The sequence below is a fragment of the Merops nubicus genome, unplaced genomic scaffold, assembly GCF_000691845.1.
Source record: "Merops nubicus isolate BGI_N331 unplaced genomic scaffold, ASM69184v1 scaffold9949, whole genome shotgun sequence".
NCBI lineage: Eukaryota > Metazoa > Chordata > Aves > Coraciiformes > Meropidae > Merops > Merops nubicus.
Window position 1 is genome coordinate 72,751 of NW_008631668.1, and position 8,714 is coordinate 81,464.

General features: G+C 36.1%; 1 protein-coding gene across 1 annotated transcript in view; it reads left to right on the forward strand.

Moving 5' to 3' along the window:
- Positions 1–7,669, forward strand: part of ITGBL1 (integrin, beta-like 1 (with EGF-like repeat domains)) — a gene marked incomplete at both ends in the record, with an annotated part of 79,273 nt that extends 71,604 nt beyond the window's left edge. Inside the window, 2 exons of the mRNA XM_008947655.1 lie at positions 641–787; positions 7,439–7,669. Of these exons, the coding sequence (XP_008945903.1) occupies positions 641–787; positions 7,439–7,669 (378 nt within the window). The remainder of the gene's footprint in view (positions 1–640; positions 788–7,438) is intronic.
- Between the last annotated feature and the right edge of the window lie 1,045 nt (positions 7,670–8,714).

Sequence of the window (8,714 nt, forward strand, 5' to 3'; positions counted from 1 at the left end):
AGAAGATGGGAAATTAGGTTGTTTTTTCTTGGTCTGGCTATCTTAGCATTCATATCAAAACAATCTGTTTTCTCTTTTATCAGGAGGAATTCACCCTAACTTCTTGTCTGTTGTATTTTAATTTTTGTTTATGTTACTATGTTCAGATCTGGTTAGAAAGAGTCAAGTTAGGTAATGAGATACTAAACTACATCCAACTGCCCTATTGAAATGAGACTAGATAATGTCCAGTATTTTATTATTTGCACATCACTATTTAGTAGAAGGCACTGTTTTGAAACTTGAAACTGGTGTGACATTCCTGGTGGATCATGTTGATTGCAAGTAGATAAAAGGTGGTATTGCTATTATGATTATAATGGCCTCACTTTTTCCAGAGTGGTGAAACATGTGTTTTTAAATTCTATTCCACCCTTTTACATAAGGAGCATGTGCCAAGTGGAAAACATTTCTGAAGAAAAAGAACTAAAAAGAAGTACAGCTCAAATGGAATGTTAGACTAGTATAATTTTCAGGAAAATAGGTAGATATAGTGAATTGATTATTTAATGAAACAACAACTTTAAAGTTCATCTAATCATGATGTTTTAATACCTATCATCAGTCTAGACTCTAATCTTTAATTGTTTTCATTGTAAAGGTCATGGACAGTGTAATTGTGGAAGGTGTGACTGTAAAGAAGGGTGGACTGGGAAGAAGTGTGAACATCCACGTTCTTGTCCATTGTCAGTTGAGGAAAGTGCTAAGAAATGCCAAGGAAATTCTAATTTGCCTTGCTCTGGAAGAGGTAAGATATTTCTGGAAGAATTTTCATGTCCTTAAAATGTACTTCCATTAAAAGAATTTTTATGGATATCCACATTGCTGAAAAATGTGAACTTTCTTGACCTATTGTGTGTGAATCACACCTGCATAACTTGTGAGTTATGAGAAGGGAAGAGAAGAATACAAAGGTCACCTATTTTTATTGTCGTGTACTGCTTTGTATTTTATTTTACATATCTCAACATTTGTTTTTAAGGATGCTTTGAAGATTGCTGCAGTTAAGTCTTTACTAAGGATACATTAAAAATATAAACCTATTCTATGCATCCTTTGACAAAACCAGCATGAGTTTTTCAGCCTGGGTCAAGTGTTGTGGCACCTTTGTGGTAAGAGTTGTTTGGATTTACACTAATCAAGAAGCTGCCCCACTGAATGCAGGACTGACTTCTGACTTCTGCAGTTGTTCTTCAGTTCAGTTTGCTAGTTAGCCACTGACTTTTCATTTGAAAGCATCCCTTTGTGACACTGTAGCCTTTTCAAAATCTTTGACTAAAAGAATAAACTCATACTTACAATCGAAATACACATTACAAGCAAAAGGAAACTTTTCTCAGAAGGAAAAGGACTTGTTAATTTTCATCCATCACTGTGTGAAATGTGGTTTTCTAAAGAGAGAAGAGAGAAAAATGACTGAGACTTTAGCTAGAACTGGTAATTGAAGTTATTAGGAATTCTACCTACTTAAGTGTTGGCTGGGAAAGGTCTAAAACTGCTCTTGAATTATTGTATTTGACAATAAATGTAATTTCATTTGCAATGTCTTCTTTCACTAATAATGTCTAACATAGTCAAAAATTGTAGGCTGTGCACCCAAGTTAGCACTGTGATAACTGTATTTTTCTCAGCAGCTCATAACTTAGCAAAAGCATTATTAGCTGTATCTTAGAAGAACTATGTATTAACAGATTGTGGCTTGCTTTTTCCTTAATTAAGCTAGTTTTTCCAGTGAATTACAGCTCTCTTTTCTAGATAAAAATTCTCCAAGTAATTTCTGGGTACCAGTTAGGTGAAACATCAGCAAATTAACTGCATTTTGTTCATGATTGCAAGAATTATAATGAAAGGATAGGAGTGTTGGCAGTTTATTTATTTATTTTGTTATTTAAATACTGGCTCACTCTTTTCCTGATTTCATTGCTTGCTGAATGTCTGTTCTGTCAACTGCTTCATTAGGAGTTGTGTATATTGAGCATTTGGAGTCAGTTCTGTGATTTAATTTCATTGTGCAGTATGAGAGTCAAATGACAGAAGAAGTGACAGGAATAAATATACATTTAATTTTAATAAGAATATAGTCCTAGGTTATGAAACATATTGTTCTATTATATTTTAAATTTTGAAAATTTTTATTTGGTATAGTGAGAAGAGTGAGTTAAAGATTTCAATATTAATGGTAATAATTTTATCTTCTTGTCTGTCTGAAATACCTCAGTATTAATGCTGGAGGCAATCTCCTATTGAGACACTAGCAGTGAAATAAGTTCCCTTCAAGTGAATTCATCTGACTGAATGATTTCCTGGTCAAAATTTTCAAATAAAGTACAAGCACTTTTTATTGGGGGAAAAAAAGGCTTAATTTGATAGTGGCTTTCATGGAACTTTCCTTTAACTTCCCAACAAGAAGAGATCAGCAAGGTTTGAGGAGTGCAAGTAGCACAAACGCAGATCTAGGACATAGTATGATAGAGAGCAGCTGTCTGAAGGAAAAAAAATCCTGCATTCCATGCTTGAAAAAAAGATTCCTGTGAAGACTCTCATTTTAAAATGGAATGTGATGTTTTATTTTAGTTCTATGTCAAATTTTGTTTAGGAAAGAGGAAAGGGATTTTAGTCTAATAATCTGTAATTTACTGGCTAGTGTATTTTTTTACCTTGGATTTCCCTTTCTTCCATCATGTTTTGTGTATAATTAAAAATGTGAGAAAACTCTTGTACTGCTGAAGTGATGCAGGTGTTTAGCTCCTATGGAAAATTTTCACTGAACTTTCACAGTTAAATTCTTTGGTCCCGTTTTAAAATCCTACTACTTGACTTTTTAGCTTATCACAGACAGCCCTACTCCCAAGGAAATGAAAGTGTTACCTTTTCCATTTGAATGTTATTGTTTTGGTAACCAACTTGTCACATTTTACTGCTGGCTATGGTACAAGGACAGTAAATCCTTGTAGAGGTCAACAATCCACTACACTGTTGGAGAAGTTAAGTAATTAACGTCCTTATTTAATGGGATTTTTTAGTAAGGTAACCAGAACTGTTACACTTTGTAGCCTCTTTCTATAGCCTGTCTAAATGCTGGCATATGCTCAGATTTTCAGGTGGAAGAGTTCGAAACTTCAGTTGCGATACTCTGTCCTAAGATTAGCAAAGCTTATATTCCTTAGATGGTATTTTCTTGTTGAAATGCTAAGTCTGATTTTAAAAAAATTATATTCCTTCACTTAAATAGTAATTTAAAAAAATCCATGCTACCTGAGGAAGCATTGAAGAAATAGTCCTTCAAAGCTTTGGCTGGCCGTTTTTAGGGTTTTGGGCATTTTGTAAAGCTTTCTGGTATGGAAGACTATAAAATTCCCAGTGATTTGGCTTCAGTCTTTAAAATCTCCACTAATAATTGCAGAAGGTGAATAAAAAAAGTAAAACAAAGAAACAAACAAAACAAACCAAGCCACAAAATCCTTTAAATTCCTCATTAAAACAAAGGTTTGGGATTTGTATGGTTTTGTGTCTGAGATTTGGGATGATGGGGGCTTACATAAAGAAACAACCAACCAAACAAAGAAAAAAAAAAAAACAAACAAATCCACCCAAACACACCTAAACCCTTCGTTTCACCTCACGAAATTGTATAATATCAGTACAAAAATGTTGCACCAGTCTGAGAGACCAAAAGCTTCCATCTTTGAACTTAATTTTAGTAAAGTGGTTATTTTATACCTTATACTTTGTTTTTACAGTTAATATTGAATGGGAAGAGGAATGTTAGCCTTATCTTACTCTTTTTTTAATGCTTCAATGACTCAATATGTTTGTAATGTTAAATTTTCATATAGAGTACTGGAATTTTATATAATTGTACCCAAATTTTTATTAGTTACCATTAGGGAAAATTATGTTCCCACATGCAGAATTAGAGAAAGCATCAGCAATACAAACTAAAAGTGCCATGTGTCACCCAGATTTTGAGAACCACAGGTTCCCTTAATTATAGGTCATGTAACCTCAGCAAGGTAAAAAAAGATACAGGAGGAAAAAAAAAACTTAACAGTGAAAGAAAGCTTTTTTAAGGTAAAATATGTAATATAGCAGGAGTACAATGCTATAGATTACATTGTAATTCCCTTTCTAATTTTCCCCAGTCACTCCCAGGAAAAACAAGCTTTTTCATGGGTGCTGTTCAACATGTGGGGAGAGCAGAGATGCTGCAGAAAATATATTTTATCATGGTCTTATTTCTTAGCTGCTTCAGTAGGTGAAGGAGAGAAAAGGCAGTATATTGTCATGCTGATCAGTAAGTGAGGATGTCTGTGTTCTCAGACGATGTTATAAAGGCAGAGGCAATATGAATCCTCTCAGATACATCAATTAGTCTGTCTTTACCTGCAGTAGTTCCTGCTATTTATCAGGGGAGAGAAGGATTAGATGAAATTTTTTTGGAATTTAAACATGCTATTGCTAGATACTTTCCAAAATTACTTACCCTACAAAAGCATGTTGAGGACAAGCAGTGATTCTAGCCAGCTTCATTCATATGAAGTGAATAACTCCTTCTACACTTTTATTCCTGAGCATGGTTTTACTTGCTGCATTTTTCACTATAGGTGTAATACTTTCACAGTGAAAGTCTGCCCCTTTTAAGAAGATGCTGTGCAAGACCACTGAGCAGAGATAAAGGAAAAGACACACCAAAAATTCCTTATGGCAAGAAATAGAGATAGTATATTGTCAGGATTACGGGACAAGACAAACAACTTTTCTCTTTAAAATGCAGATCATTTCCTTGAGATTCCCCTTAGGGCAAAAAGCAGATTTCAAAATAGTTATAATAAAAAAGCCTTCAGGAAGAGAACTGAAAATAGAAAGAGTAGGTTTTGAGAATAATAGATGAGAGCTTGTTTTTCAAAAATCTTGTTCTCATCTCTTATCCTTAGTGAAGGCAGCCATGCCATGGCAGTGATCCTAAGACAGATAAAGGACAAATCATCTTTTTGGTAGTGTTTTTTTACCATTTCAATCTCTTTCCTATAATTGCTTTCATTTATTTGTTATATGGAGAGAATGGAATTGTCTTTTTATCTGTGAAATTCTCCCTTACACTTATGCTCTAACATTTGCTCTATGAAATATGAAGGATTTTTTTGATTCTGTACTGAAAAAGATTTGTGTTGCTTTTACAAAGTTTCCTAAGTCCCATTTTCAAAATACTAAATTAGTGAATTCAAAAGTTACATGGCATTTTGACAGTTTACTGACATAGTTACTTTACAGTAACTTTCCTGTTTTTTTCTCTAAAGTTATCAGATGTTGACTGGCGGTGGAAGAGCAACAGTGCTCAATGCATTATTAAAGATTTCTCGTGGTGAACTGAGACAATGAATCAATCTCTTGTGTTCAGTGTTGGATTCTGTAATGGATATTGCTAGTCTGCAGGACAATAGCTCCTGGAGTTTGGAAACAAAGCTTAAGGATAAGGGTCAGTGACAACCCCAAAGAGCAGTGCCATTGACCCACGGCTGCTGTAGAGGTCCTAGTCCTTTCTGGGAGATCTTGGCTGGACTGTTGTACAATACACACTTTATTCTGCTCTGAAATTCTCAGGGCTCTTCAAAGCCATGTCTGATACAGGAAATTATGTCAGTTCCTCTTGATATAACACAACATGATAGGCAGAATGAAAGAGAAATGCATGTGGAATAAATCATATCTGTATACTGACAAGTGGGTGGAAACAAGATAAAGAGATATGTGCTAAATAGGTGTCTAAAAGCAGGTCTAACTATGCAATCTTCTTCTGACCTTCATGAAGTTCTACATGAATGATCATAAATATGACATAAAATACTCAGCTTGTAAATAATATCTGGGCTTAGACCATCAACTACTGTATCTTCATATAAACCTTTGGATGATATAATTCAGTAAAAGCTGTAACACAGTAATGACAATCTGATCACCCCTCCAGCAGGTATGTCCTACAGATAGGTAAGATAACTTAGAAAGGCAGAAGGACTTCTGGAGGCATGTGCCATGTCATGAGAAGTAGTTCTGTGCTATTTCCAGTGGAGCCTTATTTACTGTAGTTTTATGTCCTCACAGTTCTGGTTCTTTTGTTCTAAGTGCAATTATTAAGGACTTTGGGGTCCCTCTCTAGTATGATATTGCCAAAACAAATAAACCAAAAAATATTGCTATTTCTATTAGGTACCTGTAGAAAAACATTGTTTCTAGAACCTATTGTTTGTTGACTTACTAGAGGAAGATGATAGTAGAAATTGCTGTTTTAATAATTCACTGTATGAAAGGGTGGGGTTAGACCAGAAAAGTGTAAACAAACATAAGGTAAAATCTAGGTTACTATCCCTGCTACAAGCTCTTTATTGAAGCCTCTTATTATGCAAATTGCACTGCTTAATTGAAGTGTAAATTACTCTAATGTACATCATCTCTGAATTTGGCCTGCTGTTTTCATTAATTTTGCATGACCCCTGCATTCTGAAGGAGGTCTTAATTAAAGCACTATAGCAGACAGCCTGGCAGCAAGTAATGTTATTAGCTGGTGTAACAAGAACAGAACATAAATGCAAGTCATGCATCATGATGAGCTTTCACCTCATCAACTTTGAGACTGAGCTCCATTATATGTCCGTGTGCTTCAGGCAGAGAGGCACTCTTACTATACTAGTACTTTAATGCTGAATGGGTTGGCTTAACAATTTCTCACACAATTTGGTAAAACCTTATATGCTGGACTGGCACTCTGAACTCCACGTGGAGTTTGTTAAAGTCTAAGATGGTCCCATCACCTGTTTTAGGATGATACTTAGGATAAAAGGGATACTGGGATAAAAGCCCAGTGTAACAAAGGAATCTTTAAACCATGGTATCTCTGACTGGCAGAGTAACAGCCATGGATGCCCCTCCACAATGAGAATAACCCAATATGCTCTTTTTCAGTATTGCATTTTTTTGGTTCAAATATCTTCTATAGTATTCTCACCAGTAAGAAGGGCCAATTAGGACAATACAAATTCTCATTTTTAAATGAATATGTAAAAGGCAGGCACAACTATTTATTCATTATATATTTATTGAATTATATATGCTATATTTATGTAATGATTCATCTGTGATAAATTAATATATAATTATTTATTATGAGTGTGGTAGGTGTCTGCTACAGACCATCTGATCTAGTGAGGATAGAAATTAAGCCTTCTTTAGAAGGAAGCCTCAAGATTGGAGACCTTGCTAATCAGAGGTAATTTCAGTCACCCTCTCACCCTGACCCTGAAGATCAGGATAGCTCAATGCAAGTAATCCAGCAGATTCTTTCTACATGTCTCAAACCCTTGAATCTCAAGCAGTGACCGAGGGAATGAAATCCCTCCTGTTGTAGGAGAAGATCAGATTCAAGATCACCTGAAGAACCTGAACATACATAAGTCCATGGGACCTGATGAGGTGCAGACCACGGTCCTAAGGAATGATGAGGTGCAGACCAAGGTCCTAAGGAAACTGGCAGATATGGTTGCCAAGCCACTCTCAATCATACTTGAAAAGTCACGGCAGTCAGGCAAAGTCCCCGTTGACTGGAAGAAGGGAAACATCACACCCATTTGTAAAAAGGGTAAAAAAGAGGACCCTGGGAGCTACTGACCAGTCAGCCCCACTTCCATGCCTGGTAAGATCATGGAACAGATCCTCTTAGAAGATATGTCAAAGCATATGGCAGACTGGGAGGTTAGAGAGACAGCCAGCATGGCATCACCAAAGGCAAATTGTGAATTTAAGTAATTCACTAAGTAATCTAGTGGACTTTTGTGATAGAGTGACTGCATCAGTGGACAAGGGAATAGCTGCTGACATCATTTACCTGGACTTCTGTAAGGCCTTTTATATGGTACTCCCCAACATTCTTGCCACTAAATTGGAGAGAGAGGGGTTTGGTGGATGGACTGTTAGATGGAAGAAGAATTAGCTGGAAAGCCATGTCCTAAGAGTTATAATTAATGGGTCAATGTCCAAGTTGAAACCAGTAATAAGTGGTATCCCTTAATGGTCTATAGTAGGACCAATACTGTTTAATAACTTAATCCATGATGTATAAAGTGGGATTGAATAAGGCCTCAGCAAGTCTGCAGATAACACTATGCATGAGTGATGCAGTCGAGGGAAGAGATGCCATCCAGAGGGACCTCAACATGCTTGAAGAGCAGGCCCATGTGAACTTTATGAAGTTCATCAAGTCTAGGTGCAAGGTCCTGCACATGGGTTGAGGAAATCCCCAATATCAGTACAGGAATGGGGGATGAATGGATTGACAGCAACTCTGTGAAGGACTCGGGGATACTTGTGTGTGGAAAATTAGATATCTCCATCCTTGAATATTTTAATAATTCTGTGAGGCTCAACCCTGAGCAACATGTGATAGGACTGTTCTGGGCAGGACTTTGGGCTAGTTGATCTCTGGAGGCCCTTCCGGCATACATAATTCCATGGATCTTTGATACAACCTGTGTACAAGATATCTTGTAGTCAATCAGCTTTGCTTTTTTTTTGTGCAATTTGGAAGAGCTTGGAATACAATTGTGTAACTGTACATTATGTGGAATCTGTTATTTCTAAGTACCTGTCTTTGCTGTTTTTTTTTTATGTACTCTAGGTGACCCTGC